The 15,517-nt window shown below is 45.0% G+C and overlaps 1 protein-coding gene across 1 annotated transcript in view; it reads left to right on the top strand.

The window, feature by feature from the left end:
• itih2 (inter-alpha-trypsin inhibitor heavy chain 2) overlaps nucleotides 1-15,517 on the top strand; it is an 84,510-nt gene that overhangs the window by 26,466 nt on the left and 42,527 nt on the right. Inside the window, exons 7-11 of the mRNA XM_086010740.1 lie at nucleotides 1,203-1,310; nucleotides 5,390-5,518; nucleotides 5,641-5,757; nucleotides 10,115-10,283; nucleotides 12,877-13,002. Of these exons, the coding sequence (XP_085866866.1) occupies nucleotides 1,203-1,310; nucleotides 5,390-5,518; nucleotides 5,641-5,757; nucleotides 10,115-10,283; nucleotides 12,877-13,002 (649 nt within the window). The remainder of the gene's footprint in view (nucleotides 1-1,202; nucleotides 1,311-5,389; nucleotides 5,519-5,640; nucleotides 5,758-10,114; nucleotides 10,284-12,876; nucleotides 13,003-15,517) is intronic.

Here is a 15,517-nt window from a genome sequence, read left to right as displayed (position 1 = left end):
AACAGCTGTGAAATGGGAGCTTTTATACCACTTTTGCAGCTGTCAACTATTCAGAGGAATGGAGAGTCACTGACAGCCCGACCTACTTACCCGACGTGATCCCCGAGCGCCGGGAAACTTGTGAGAAAGCTGGTAAAGTGGTGCTTAAGTACCTTTTAACAAGCTCTTAAATATCTGAATTGGCTCACCCGCTGCTTGGTGTTGGGTCTGTAAAGCGCAGACAGACCCGACAGTTGGGAAACTGACACGGGGGCGAGTTGACAGTGGAATCCCGACCCGCTGTCAATCTTTTTGATTTTTACAGTGGACCCGCCTCTGAACCCGCCCTCTGAGCACCGGCAAAATTCCGACCTCTGTCTCTAATCTCTGCTGCATTAACTAGCCTCAGTTCAGACACCAATGGGAGCATTTTAACTGGCCTCAGCATCACTGGACTAGAGAGGGAAAATTGGTTAGGATTCCTGCTCCTGATCCTTATGTAGTGCCAGAAATGCATGTGAACATAAGAACATAAGAAGTTGGCCATAAGGCCCCTCGAGCCTGCTCCACCATTCAATACGATCATGGCTGATCTTCAACCTCAACTCCACTTTCCTGCCCGATCTCCATATCCCTTGATTCCCCATGAGTCCAAAAATCTATCGATCTCTGTCTTGAATATACTGAACAAGTAAGCCTCAACAGCCCTCTGGGGCAGAGAATGCCAAAGATTCACCACCCTCTGTGTGTAGAAATTTCTCCCCATCTCAGTCCTAAATGGCCGAGCCCTTATCCTGAGACTGTGACCCCTAGTTCTAGGCTCTGCAGCCAGGGGAAACAACCTCTCAGCATCTACCCTGTCAATCCCCCTCAGAATCTTGTATGTTTCAATGAGATCACCTCTCATTCTTTTAAACTCCAGAGAGTATCGGCCCAATCTACTCAATCTCTCCTCATAGGACAGCCCTCTCATCCCAGGAATCAATCTCGTGAACCTTTGTTGCACCGTCTCTAAGGCAAGTATATCCTTCCTTAGATATGGAGATCAAAACTGTGCACAGTGTGGACATCAGGTCAGGACTTGATTGGGATGCAGCCCAGTCGATTGTGTTCGCACCCAGCAAAAGTTATCACCTTCAGGAGAGGAAGAATAAAAGAAGAAGATTTGATATCAATTAATTAATCAATCAATCTTTTAAAAACATAATCTATTTTTCCCTTAGGTGGATGTCTACATATATGAGCCACAAGGGATCAGCCTCATTGATGCACCCAATATGCTTGGAGCACAGTTTGATGGGCTCATCCACATAACTAAAGGCGAGAACAAGGTAAACGAGGGTTACAACTTCTACCGGGTTTTTCTTGAAAACCATCAAATCTTCTTCTTCTTAGGCAGTCCCTTGGAACCGAGGATGACTTGCTTCCACACTAAAAATGAGTTTGCAGGTGACTGATTAGTCCAATGCCGGACCGACAGTCTCTGTCACAGGTGGGGCAGACGGTGGTTGAAGGGGCGGGTGGGTGAGGTGCTTGGGTTGACGTGCGCTCCTTGCGCTTGGCTTCCGCTTGCTCCCGGTGAAGAGATTCGAGGTGTTCGGCGCCTTCCCGGATGCTTCTCCTCCACTTTGTGCGGTCTTGGGCCAGGGATTCCCAGGTGTCGGTGGGGATGTTACACTTTTTCAAGGAGGCTTTGAGGGTGTCCTTGAAGCGTTTCCTCTACCCACCTGGGGCTCTCTTGCCGTGCCGGAGCTCCGAGTAGAGCGCTTGTTTTGGGAGTCTCGTATCGGGCATGCGGACAATGTGACCCGTCCATCGGAACTGATTGAGCGTGGTCAAAGCTTTGATGCTGGGGATGTTGGCCTGAGCAAGAACACTGACGTTGGTGCGCCTATCCTGCCAATGGATTTGCAGGATCTTGCGGAGGCAGTGTTGGTGGTACCTCTCCAGTGCTTTGAGGTGCCTGCTGTACATGGTCCATGTCTCTGAGGCATACGGCAGGGCGGGTAAATAGCAGAGATCAGAAAGCAGTGTTACACTTGTTTCGTACGTTCTACCCAAAGGCTTGGAATTTGCGGTCAGCGGTGAAGCGAAAGTGTTCGCCACTGGCCTCGATGTACGCTTCGCACAAGGATCTCGCCATCCCTGTGTCGGGAACTTCGGGAATCCCCTTGTGTGAACTGCTGTGACATCAACAGGCTGCCTAAGCGGCCACTCAAAGGGCAGAATCTCACAGCCAGCGAACAAGGAAGTGAGTAAGCTCTTAAAATTCTAACTCTTTAAAATAGTTACCGAGAGAGCAAAAGAAAGATCTGGGCTCTCACACGGGGGAAAAGGCAAACCTGAAATAAAGACGGACAAACTTTAAAAGAAATGGAAAAAAAAATCTTTTTGAAAAGTTTCTTAAAAATTTAGATTTTTATTAAAATGGACAAATTTCACGCTGCACAAATGAGTTTTTCAGGCCCTTAACATTTGTTTAGCAGTAATATCGCTGTTAAAACCCCGGTTACACCGAATCCCTTTGGGTCTAACTTTTACTGAGGAATTTAGTAATTACTGCGGAAGAGCCGGAGTTTTCGTCAGTTTCAATGATTTAGGAGATTTCACTGATTGCTGGCTGTGTTGGGAGTGGGTGGGGGGCGGGCACAGCGCAGCCTGTGTCGGAGCTGTCAGTGACTGACCGCAACTTCGGGATTCCCGCACCCGCCTGCGCCAAATCCCGAGGTTGCGGTCAGTTTCAAAGGCGGAATGGCGGCCAACGCGGCCAGTTCGCCGTCACCCTGACCGCAAATTCCGGGCCATTATTTCTAGCCCGTCAGAATCCAGTGTTATAACACTGAGGTCTTTCATTGATCAAAGGAGCTGGCTCTGCACCATCACTTCTTCAGCTGCTCACCGTGCTCAATGCCTCGCAGGCACGTTCGAAACACAAGAGATGATAAAAAAGGAAGCTGGCGAATGCCAGAAATCTGAAATGACAAACGGAGAATACAGAAATGTCTGTTGGGTCAATCAGCAGGCGAAAGAAATGATATGGTTAATGCTTCGAATGCAACCTTTCATTAGAACCATTTCTCATGAAGGGCCCGACTGAAACGTTAACTTATCTTTCTCTCTCAGATGATGACCAACGCGCCCTGCATTTTCAGCATTACGCTTTTTGCATTTAAAAAAAACAACCAAGTCTTTAAAACCCAATTATAATTCATGAGATCTCAGATGCTTCTGCACTGAGGACCAGCTCGGTGCGACAAGATGGGGTTGCTATTGCACTGGCTCGTGTGATAAGACCAGCTGAGTTATCATCCTGCCACTCTCTGTTACACACTAGTGCTTAAGATAACGCTGCCTGCAAAAACGTTAGCACCCTGCATCCCCAACATGTAATCACAGCTGATTTCATGACTGACTTCAACCACAGAATTCTCTCTGATAGTGTTTGGCCCGGGGCTCTGTACACTCCTCCGCTAGTTTACATGTACTTAAAGGGGACTTTACTCGCAGAGATGAGGAGAAGGATTTAATTTGATGTATCCCTTTAAGAGACCTTTGTTATCTTTCTACTGCAGCGGTTCAAGAAGGCGGCTGACCACCACCTTCTCAAGGGCATTTAGGGATGGGCAATAAATGCCGGCCTTGTCAGCGACGCCCACATCCCATGAACGAATAAAAAAAATGTTAGATATGGGTACTCACTCTCACAGCTGGCAGGAACAGTAGTTTCCGACATAAATGCCTGATTCACACTTGTGGTAAATTTAAATATTTAAATAAATTAATTCTTTATTCCTATTTACCCTCGTCAGTTGGAATGTAGTATTCTATTACTTCTCTAATCAATGCAAAGTCACCTCTTGTGTTCTTAAACCTCCTAACATTTTACTAATTTTATTAACATGTTTTTGTTTTCAAATGATTACAAACCCTTCAAAACAAAAATGCATAAAATAGTCTGGCATTAAAAGAAATATATAAAAATTCCTGATTATGATCCAATTTTGCATCACTGCAGTAGAATATGAAGGCCGACATATTATTACAGCACAGGATTCATTATGGTTGGTCAGAAAGATTCTTATTGACTGTAAACTTTGATTAAAAAACCTTGTTAAGCACAGCTTGGTTGAATCTCGTACAGTATATCGTGCAGATCCTTTATGTATACAGGATGGGCCCGATTTAAACTTTTGGCACGGAATGGGTGGTCAGCGCAATTACTGCCCGCCCGCTGTTGCTGCCGTGAGGCTTGAGCCATTTTAAGGCCCGGGCCTGATGTGCAACAATGCATCAAGCTGCATGCACCAAACCCGCACTCCGATGCAGCTCACAGTTTGGGGGACACAGGAAATCGGCCAGTTCCTACACGGAGCCAGACGGCCTTTGGGAGGGGAAGGCAATCCGGGGAAGGAACACATGTGGGTCGGAGTATTTTAATAGCACGTGCTCTGCTCATTTGTATGGTAAAATTGCACTTGGGGGGTTCTATGTACGTCCTGGGACCCCAATTTACATATTAAAAGTGGCGTGCCACCCATCTTTGGTTGCGGTAGCATAGTGATTATGCTACTGGACTAGTAATCCAGTAGGCCTGGGGATGATCCTGGAGGTAAGAGTTCAAATCCCACCACGACAGCTGGGGAATTTAAACTCAGTGAATTAAATTTTAAAAATCTGGAATTAAAAGCTAGTGGCCGTGAAACTACAGGACTGTCATCTAAACCCAGTCTGGGCCTATATGTGACTCCAGACCCACAGTAAGGTGGCTGACTCTCAACTGCCCGCTGAAGTGGCCTAGCGAGCCACTCAGTTGTAGCAAACCGCTACCTTCACCACAAGGCTCACCACCACGCTTCTCAAGGGCAATTAGGGATGGGCAATAAATGCCGGCCTTGCCAGCGACGCCCACATCCCGTGAACGAATTTAAAAAAAATCTAAAGACAACTACCGAGATGGCGGAGGCCGGAGCGCCAACATAAATGGGACAGTAAATAATCTGGCGCCAATTTCAGGCCAATACCTTCCTGTTTATGCCAGGTGGCTACGGTTAAAATCAGCCTTGCTGTATCCAGATGGTCCTCGTAGTCAAGGTGGCTTCAACCCAGGCAAAGTTTTCTAGGCGAAGTGCTACTGTGCCTGGCAACTGGGAGGTCCAGCGGAGTAACAAGGCTGTAAGCTGAGCAACCTCCAAAATATATTATAGTGTCAGTCATTTTAACCTTTTTACAAAACCTGTCAATTTATCAAGTGTAACAAGCCACTGTGGAGTGAAGTTATTTGATCTGCTGGGTGAAGGAGAAAAAGTCACCACCTCAATATCTCGCGATCTACAGCCCAGTGAACAATGCTAGATTCACCTTTGCATGCCATTACTTGGCGAGGCGCTCACAATTCCATTTTTTTTTTCAGGTTCATGTTTCCTTCAAGCCAACTTTGGAACAGCAGAGGAAATGTCCAAACTGTTCCGACACCGCCATTGATGGAAGCATTGTTGTGAGATATGATGTGAAACGGGAGCTCAATGGTGGAAACATTCAGGTTAATTTGTGTTCTTACCCGATTTTCAGAACATTTCACTTGCACATTGCTGCTTTCTTTTCATTTTTCGGGAAACTTTTTGTGCTGAAGCATTGCTGATTTTTTTTTCTCTTTTATCGCAGGTTTCCAATGGTTATTTTGCTCACTTTTTTGCTCCAAGCAATCTTCCACCACTTCCCAAAAACATCATCTTTGTCATTGATGTCAGTGGCTCAATGTGGGGAATTAAAATGAAGCAGGTAAGCCTTTTTGCTTCAGTGATGGTGCTTCAATGTTAAGTAGATCTTAAGTAGAGCTTGAAGGATCTCAAGTGGTGCAGTGGGTCCTTTCATCTTTTTCTGTATCCCAACATCTCAAAGGCTGACAACATTTCTTTGTCATTCTTTTTATGTCTCCATGGTTCACACTCAATATACCTATTCTGGCCATATCAAGGCCTCTTCTCTGTTCCACAAGATGTCCCTCTAGTCTTCTAAATCTTGCTCTGCCTTCCAATTGCCTTTGTTGCTGGGGCCAGTCTAATTTTCTTCTGAAGACTTGTGCCCTGTGACTCATGGATCCCAAACAGCAGAATCTACTGAAGCTTTGATCTTTCGCTATGTATTTGTACGTGCATTCCTGTTGATCCCTAGTTGCTCCATACCATCTCTTTTATTTCCTTTGGGTTCAACTTGAGTCTATAACAGCTGCTTACAGTGGCCAACCTGTTCACTGGTTTCTATTGGTTTCTTTTATTTTCAGCTATATGCTTCCTTGAAAAAAGCTGTCCTCAGAATACATATTGAACAGCTAGGAGAAGAGAATGCATCCTTGTCAGACAGCGTTCTCTATTCTGAATTCTTCTGTGTGTCCTTTGGGTGTTTTCATGGTTACATAGGATTACATAGGATATACGGCACAGAAACAGGCCATTCGGCCCAACCAGTCCATGCCGGCGTTTATGCTCCACTCGAGCCTCCTCCCGTCTTTCCTCATCTAACTCTATCAGCGTAACCCTCTATTCCATTCTCCCCCATATGCTTGTCCAGCCTCCCCTTAAATACATCTATACTATTCGCTTCAACCTCTAGTTATGCTCTTCCCCACAAGTGGAAACATTCTCTCTGTATCCACTCTATCAACATTTTTCATAATTTTAATAGACCTCTATTAGGTCACCCCTCAGCCTTCTTTTTTCAAGAGAAAAGAGACCCAGCCTGTTCATCCTTTCCTGATAGGTATACCCTCGCATTTCTGGTATCATCCTTGTAAATCTTCTCTGCACCCTCTCCAGTGCCTCGCCATCCTTTTTATAATATGATGACCAGAACTGCACGCATGGTCTTTGTGTTCTTCCCTCCTCCTCTTCTCTTGCTCTCCAGCATGACGAAGCAGTGTGGGAGGAAGGGCTACCCCAACATCCACAGCAAAAGTGAAAGGCCGCTCAGCAACTCTCCAATGTACAGTAGTACAATTGAAATCGGGAGAACCCCAACTGAGGAATCCTGGGCATACACCCATATCACATTGCTCTGTGAGCCATACCACGTTCTGTGGTACAGCATGTTGGATCATTGCAGAGCTGCCACTACTCTGTGGAAGATTGTGGCCCTTCATAAAATGTTAGCAAACAACACTGCTCTACAGTGATAGCAGCACAGCCTTCAGTATTTCCATTTTGTTGTACCTAGTTTAGCTTCTAAACATTTAAAATCATTACAAGACTTCGAACCAATTGGAAGTTCTGTCTGCTGACCTCGCATGATATCGTCAGTGAAGAGTAATATGCCTGGAATGTTATACACTTTCCGTTCCAAAACAAACTCACAATTTCTTGATGAAGCACTTCATTGCAAATATCATTATTCTTAAATGTAATGGCCAAGTTGTTAGATGGAGACCATTTTTTTTTTAATTACCAAGATATTGTTAATGGCATATTTTCTCAACTTCCTCATGGGTGTTGTAAATAGAGACTTTTAGTTCGAGAGCGCCAGAAGATTCTTGGCATAGAACTAAATGCTCCCTGTGTCATTATTAAATTGCACTTTATATTAATTATAATAGGGATCTACTTGCATGCTTCTAATTTAAAGAAATTTGAATCCTTCCATCCCCAGCAGTACAGTATTTAAACCCAGAATAGCAGTCATTAATATAATTGCTCACAGGACAATTTCCAGGTAACACTGTCAATCCCTTTTACAGTTTGCATCTATATTCAGTTTGCATTATAATTCAGAGTTACCAGCCCAGATGTTTATTGATTGATGTAAAATATTCAACCAGAGTATCGGATAACGATGGAGTATGTGATTTGTCTCGTGTGGCAGTGAAGAGCAAATGCTTTAACATATGGGGGAGGACAGAAAAGAAATAAAGCTGCAGTTCAGTAATGTCAATGAAGGTTCACTAGATTGATTCCTGGGATGAGAGGGCTGTTCTATGAGGAGAGATTGTGTAGAATGGGCCGATACTCTCTGGAGTTTAGAAGAATGAGAGGTGATCTCATTGAAACATATAAGATTCTGAGGGGGATTGACAGGGTAGATGCTGAGAGGTTGTTTCCCCCTGGCTGGAGTGTCTAGAACTAGGGGGCACAGTCTCAGGATAAGGGGTCGGCCATTTAAGACTGAGATGAGGAGGAATTTCTTCACTCAGAGGTTTGTGAATCTTTGGAATTCTCTACCCCAGAGGGCTGTGGATGCTCAGTCGTTGAGTATATTCAAGGCTGAGATCGATAGATTTTTGGACTCTAGGGGAATCAAGGGATATGGAGATTGGGCGGGAAAGTGGAGTTGAGGTCAATGATCAGCCATGATCTTATTGAATGGCAGAGCAGGCTCGAGGGGCCATAAGGCTGACTCCTACTCCTAATTCTTATGTTCTTATGTTCATATGCTAATCACTAATATAACATTGAGACAACAACGGAGTCATCAAAGGATATTAGAGCTGTTTCAAAATGCACAAAAAATAAGGAGAAATAAACAGAGAACCATTAATGATGCCAGTTTACTCCATCATCAAAGACCCTACTCACCCCAGCCACAGTCTGTTCGCCCTCCTGCCATCTGGGAGGCGCTACAGATGCATTCACACCCGTACGACCAGATTTAGGAACAGCTTCTTTCCCAGGGCTGTCATCCTACTGAACTCTACAAATAAACTCTAAAGCCTGCACATCTGCCAATGCACTTTATTATGGTTATGTTTATGTTAATGTATTACAAGCCAAATGTATGTTGAATGTTTAAATGTCTTAATCTAAATGTACACTCTCGGGAGCCGCAAGCATACATTTCGTTGTACTGCACTTGTGCACTAACAATGACAATAAAAGTTGATTTGATTTGATTTTGATAAACAGATGTTCCTTCATAATTAGTTTAAAACATTGGGAAATAATCTATTCAAATTTGCTCCTTAACTAGAGAATTCACAATGATGATTAAAGAAGCTTAGTCCATGCGCGCATGTTGTGTATCAATAAATCTGCTACATACTGGTTGTAAAATTTCCTAATAACCAACCCCAGGCTTTTGCTCACAAATATTTGCCAAAGGAAACTGCTGACCTCATAATCATTAATCCTTTACCCTTTGGCGGCAGGCCTTTCAGCCATCAGGACCCTCTTCCTAAACCGTTCCACCTTGCTCATAATTTCAATGTCTTCAAAGGCATCCTTAAAATCCATCTCGTTGGCCATGTATTCAATCACCTGCCCTATCTCCTCTACTACTGCTTGGTGTCCACATCTCCTCTGTAAAGCACGCTGGGATATTTACTAAGTTAAAAGGTGCTAGTTGTGACTGTGTGAACATCATTACAGTTCAAAGTGCGCTGACTGCCAGTGTGACTGCAAGTGGTTGGGAGGTGCCGGAATGGCATTCCGATTCATAAGCAAAAAAAAAAGGCATTTCTTTTTCTCAGTTGCCTGTATTCAGAACAATGACAATAGACATTAGCATCCAATAGCAATAGAATCAAGTCATCTGGCTTCCCATCCTAGCTACAATCCTTTGGAGTTTAGTTTCCTCTGGTAGCTCACTGGTGACATATTTGAGTAATAATCCTCTGTGCACTATTTTAACGCAATCATTAGCCCGATTAAAATAAACAAATTTGCGACAACGTTAAAATAGCGCACAAAGAGAATTCCGTGTTCCCAAGGGGGACATTAAATCCCTAAATTTGATGGATATTCTTCAGGGTAATCTTTACGAGACCTCGTGCCACTGGCAAGGCCTTGCACACGACCAGCGCACATCCAAAAATTCTCCATTTGTCCAATTCAGTTGATGGTCAATAGCAGGAGTGCGCCCATAATTTTCTGATATACTTTGGCTCCATGCAAAGCCCCACCAACAGAGAGGGGCCTCACAAAATGTCTGATTTTTATAGAAAAATACGAGTTTTTTGACAATATTCTAAGATTGCATGTTTTTTTTCAATGAGTGGCTACATTCTTAGATGGAAATTAACTGGACAATCAACGCAAAAATGTAACTCTCGAACAACTGTTAAAATCACTTATCATTCTGTAAATCTGAATCCACTAATAAGCAAACCCCACTGTATTTTCAACTAATCAATACTCTTCGTTTTCCAACTTAGACCATTGAAGCCATTGCGACGATCCTGGCCGATCTCCGTCCTGAGGACCAATTCACCATCATTGACTTCAACCACAATATCCGGTTTTGGAATGATCATCTGGTTCCAGCCACTCCTAATCAGATTGAAGAGGCCAAAAAATACATTCAGAAAATCCAGCCGAATGGTGGTATGTGTTTCAGGAGATGTGTAGGAATAGCCCAGGGGGGCGACTCACCGCTAATCTCCCCTTTCAACCTTTGGGGGAAAGAACTGGACTCCATTCTGCTTCTCAGAATCTCACAGTTAAAGCGTTAGCACTTGCCGAATGAGGAATCACAGGTTGGAACTTGTACCGATATGCAGCGCTACCCACCACCAGCAAAGTGGTCATTTAAAATGGGCTTCAAATGTGCTTATTTATTTGTCTTTTCTCTTTTCTTCGCCAAATTTCTCCGCCAATTTTCTTTCCTCTCCCTCTTCTGAAGGCGCGGACTATTTGCTGCATATGATTCCACAGGAACCAGATGCCCTCCAGCACCTCACCCAAGTGGCCATCATTCAGGTGTGAGCCTTGGCGGTGACTGCTAGCAGGCATGTTGCTCTTCTTGTTAGGCAGTCCCTCGGAACCGAGGATGACTTGCTTCCACATTACAAATGAGTTCTCAGGTGACTGATGAGTGCAATGCGGGACCTACAGTCTCTGTCACAGGTGGGGCAGACGGTGGTTGAAGGGGCGGGTGGGTGGGGTGCTTGGGTTGACGTGCGCTCCTTCCGTTGTTTGCGCTTGGCTTCCGCTTGCTCCCGGCGAAGAGACTGGAGGTGTTTGGCGCCTTCCTGGATGCTTCTCCTCCACTTTGTGCGGTCTTGGGCCAGAGGTTCCCAGGTGTCGGTGGGGATGTTACACTTTTTCAAGGAGGCTTTGAGGGTGTCCTTGAAGCGTTTCCTCTGCCCACCTGGGGCTCTCTTGCCGTGCCAGAGCTCCGAGTAGAGCGCTTGTTTTGGGAGTCTCGTATCGGGCATGCGGATAATGTGACCCATCCATCAGAGCTGATTGAGCGTGGTCAAACCTTCGATGCTGGGGATGTTGGCCTGAGCAAGAACACTGACATTGGTGCGCCTATCCTGCCAATTGATTTGCAGGATCTTGCGGAGGCAGCGTTGGTGGTACCTCTCCAGTGCTTTGAGGTGCCTGCTGTACATGCTGTACAATTGTGTGGGTGCCACGACTGAGCCTGATCCTGTGCTCACCTGATAGCCACACCAATGCGCTTCCAGCAGGAGGTCATTGGGTAGCTAACAGGAATGAAACCCTGGCTCACCCAGAGTGCTGAGGCCAATTACAACATCCTTGTTGTCACATGGCTGAGGTCAGTTAACTCGGCACAGACCAGGGAGCGTAGCTGTGACCTATATGACAGCTACTTACTGGCTAACCTCACAGAGCCATTGGGGGAACTCTTCAGGTTTATTTTGTCACTATTATTCCTTCGCGATGAGGCGGTTTCCCATCCTGATAATTCATTGATTACTAGTGAATCGTGTGTAGTGTTGCTCATGGTAGGTTGGTTAAAGCATTGTGTTATCTAAGCAGGAGCATTAAAATCATATAATGCACAATGTAATAATCTGCTACTAAGGTGGAATCTATGTTTAACTTGTCTCTTTATGACCACAGAGTCTAATTAATGTATATAGGGGCATCCTTTTTTTATTTGTTCGTGGATATAGGCGACATTGACAAGGCTGCACTGATTGCCCATACCTAGTTGCCCTGAGAAGGTGTTGCGTGGCCACCATCTTGAACCTCTGCAATCCTTGTAATGATGGAGTTCCCATGATGGTGCCAGGCAGGGAATTCCACGTTGTTGACCCAGCAACAATAAAGGGACGTTGAGATATGTCCAAGTCAGGGGTAGTGTGTGACTCGGGGAGGAGAACGTGGAGATGATGGCGTTCCTAAGATATTGTAGCTCTTGCCCTTCTTGATGGCAGGGGTCACAAGGCCGGGAGGGGCTGTCAAAGCAAGCTTGGTGAGGTTGCTGCAATGCATTCTGTAATAGTACACGCTGCAGCCACAGTGCACCGGAGGGGGTGGATATTGACTCCAGTGTCAGGGCCACTGATCAAGTGAACTACTTTGCCTGGGATGCTGTTGAGCTTCTTGAATGTTGTTGTGGCTACACCAATTCAGGCAAGTGGTGTGTATTCCATCGCACTCCTGACTTGAGTCTTGTGCATGGTGGAGAGGCTTTGAAAGGTCAGGACATGAGTCACTTATTAGAGAGTATCTAGTCTCCGTCCTGCTCTTATCATAATGCTGATATAGCCTAGTCCAGTTAAACTTCTGGTCACTGGTGACCAAGGTATTTTTGAAGTTAATTGCTGCTGGTGAGGGAAGGTTGCAGATTGGCAGGTGATGGTAAATTCCTGGCTCACATTTAGAACAAATCAACGTGAAGCAACTGTCTTTCTTTCTCTTTTTTGTAACTGTTTTTGACATGTGACATCTGAAGAGTGAAGCACTAGGCACAAGACCAGTGCTTATATCTACATCGATCAGTACAAAATAAGCTGAGGCTTCTAAAAGTAGAACGGTTACAGTTCACCAGTAAAAAAAAAGGGAAATTTGTCTTTAAAAAAATGAAGCAAATCTAAAAAAAATCATACAACTACTGCACCTCGCGATCTCCAAGTTGCTCCACTGACTGGCCTATCAATAGCAGTTCCATTTATATTGCATGCATCTTTCAGTAACAGTTTTCAATGTTTCTTTTAAATAGGGACAAACATTAATGAAGCAATCCTCTCGGCCATTTATATACTAACGGAGGCCAATAACTTGGGTCTGCTGGATCCTCGCTCTGTATCGCTCATCATTATGGTTTCAGACGGAGACCCCACAGTAGGTAAGCACGCTCTTAGAGTACTTTGATTAAATGTAGGATATTACAATACGCCAAGGGGGGAGTTTTTCAGGGGGTCAGCGGGCGTGTTCAGTGGCGGGTCGGGTGAGAAGGTTTTTTTTTGTTAACCCGCCGCCACGCGACTTTCCAAGATGAGGGCTGAACAGGTTTGACATGCAGCGGCGGGAGAGGCAATTCAGATCATTTTGACCTTGTTAGCAGCCCATTAAACAGTATTTTGAGCTCACTTTAACATTTTACGAGGTCGCCCACGGGGTCCACGCTGCTCGGGGATCACGTCAGGTCAGCAGGTCAGGAGTTGTATGACCATGGAATCATCTCATTGACAGCTGCAAATGTGCTATAAAAGCTCCCATCTCACAGCTGTTCACTTTCCAAGCTCAGAAGCTGTTGCTTACTGTATTTGGAAGACAGATTGAGCTTTATGCAGGTTGCAAGTGTTTGGATCAAACTCTCTATCCAGTGTCACCTCATTGGAACAACCTCTCTCACCATTGACACTTCGTTCTGTCATCTCAAGTTCACCTGCCATATATTACATCAGCATCGGTGTCCTTGAAAAAATCTCACCTCTGTGAGATGCTTGTCAGTGTTTGAAGCACCTCAAATGCTGTAGAACACTGACAGCACATCTGTCAAAATCAATTTGCGCATGTTCCCTTTAAGGAAAATGGCTGATGACACGTCATCAAATGATGTCATCAGACCCGCTTCCTTCAATTGGCCGGCAAATGCGCTGGGCGGGCTTATCAAGCCCAATCAACGTAAAATCATTCTACACGGCGGGCTGGAGTCAGCAGCGGGGTCGGGACCTGCCACCCACGTCGCCCGCCCCGGACCCGCCAAGGTAGCGGAAATCACAGCCCAAGTTACATCGAGTCTACAGCACAGAAACGGGCCATTCGGCCAAACTGGTCAATGCCGCTGTTTGTGCTCCAAATGAGCCTCCTCCCACCCTTCTTCATCTAACCATATCAGCATAACCTCTCTCTCTCATGTGCTTATCAAGCTTACCCTTAAATGCATCTATACTATTCGCCTCAACTACTCCCTGTGGAAGCGAGTTCCACATTCTCACCACCCTCTGGGTAAAGAACTTACTCCTGAATTCATTACTGGATTTATTTACTGGATTTATTTACACTAGAATGAGAGGTGATCTCATTGAAACATACTAAATTCTTGCAGGGCTTGACAGGGTAGATGCAGGGAGGATGTTTCCCCTGGCTGGGGAGTCTAGAACCAGGGGTCACAGTCTCAGAATAGGGGGTCGGCTGTTTAGGACTGAGATGAGGGGAAATTTCTTCACTCGGAGGGCGGTGAATCTTTGGAATTCTCTACCCCAGAGGGCTGTGGAGGCTCAGTCGTTGAGTATATTCAAGACAGAGATCGATAGATTTTTGAATATTAAGGGAATCAAGGGATATGGGGATAGTGCGGGAAGGTGGAGTTGAGGTAGAAGATCAGCCATGATCTTATTGAATGGTGGAGCAGGCTCGAGGGGCCGAATGGCCGACTCCTGCTCTTATTTCTTATGTTCTTATCAGTGACTATCTTATATTTATGACCACTAGTTCTGGCCTCCCACACAAGTGGAAACATTTTCTTCACTTCTACCCTATCAAACCCATTCTTTATCTTGAAGACTTCTATCAGGTCAGCCCTCAGCCTTCTCTTTTGTAGAGAAAAGAGCCCCAGCCTGTTTAGTCTTTTGTGATAGTTATAACCTCTCAGTTCTGGTATCATCCTTGTGAATAGTGCAAATGAAATTAGGCAGAAGCACCGAACGATTTCCAGTGTAAACTACCTAGTAAGATAAAGTTGTGATAAATCGCCCTGTTTAAGGTCACAAAGTTGAATTGTTGTAGGTAGGTGCATCCTGAGTCCATTGAGGGTTCGTAGCTTTTCTAGAGGGGATTTGAGGAGAGATTTTTTTCACCCAGATGGTGGTGGGGGTCTGGGACTCACTGCCTGAAAGGGTGGCAGAGGCAGGAACCCTCAGCGCATTTAAAAGTACTTGGATATGCACTTGAAGTGCCGTAATCTACAGGGCTATGGACCAAGAGTTGGAAAGTGGGATTTGGCTGGAGAGCTCTTTTTTGGCTAGTATGGACACGGTGTGCCGAATGGCCTCCTTCTGTGCCGTAAATTTCTAAGACGCTTTGTTGCTATGATTGGCAGGTACTTATAATTTGCGGATCCATGTGATAAGAAAACAGTCTAAAATAACTGCCTTTCTTTCTCTGTTATATTTTTGAAATCTTGGAAGTCTGATGTACTTTTAAAAACATAAGAACATAAGAAATAGGAGCAGGAGTAGGCCAATCGGCCCCTCGAGCCTGCTCCACCATTCAATAAGATCATGGCTGATCTGATCCTAACCTCAAATCTTCTATCACTCTCCATCCACCCGAACCCATGTGATCTCCCGGGAGAGGCGAAAAACCAGATAAAAAACCCAATGGCCAATTTGGGAGAAAAAATCTGGGAAATTCCT

This window comes from Somniosus microcephalus, chromosome 17 (assembly GCF_052327205.1).
Source record: "Somniosus microcephalus isolate GS21.2 chromosome 17, FLI_Smic_1.0, whole genome shotgun sequence".
NCBI classification, from domain to species: Eukaryota; Metazoa; Chordata; class Chondrichthyes; order Squaliformes; family Somniosidae; genus Somniosus; species Somniosus microcephalus.
The sequence above is the reverse complement of the archived record's forward strand: the minus strand, read 5'-3'. Positions and strand labels throughout refer to the sequence as shown.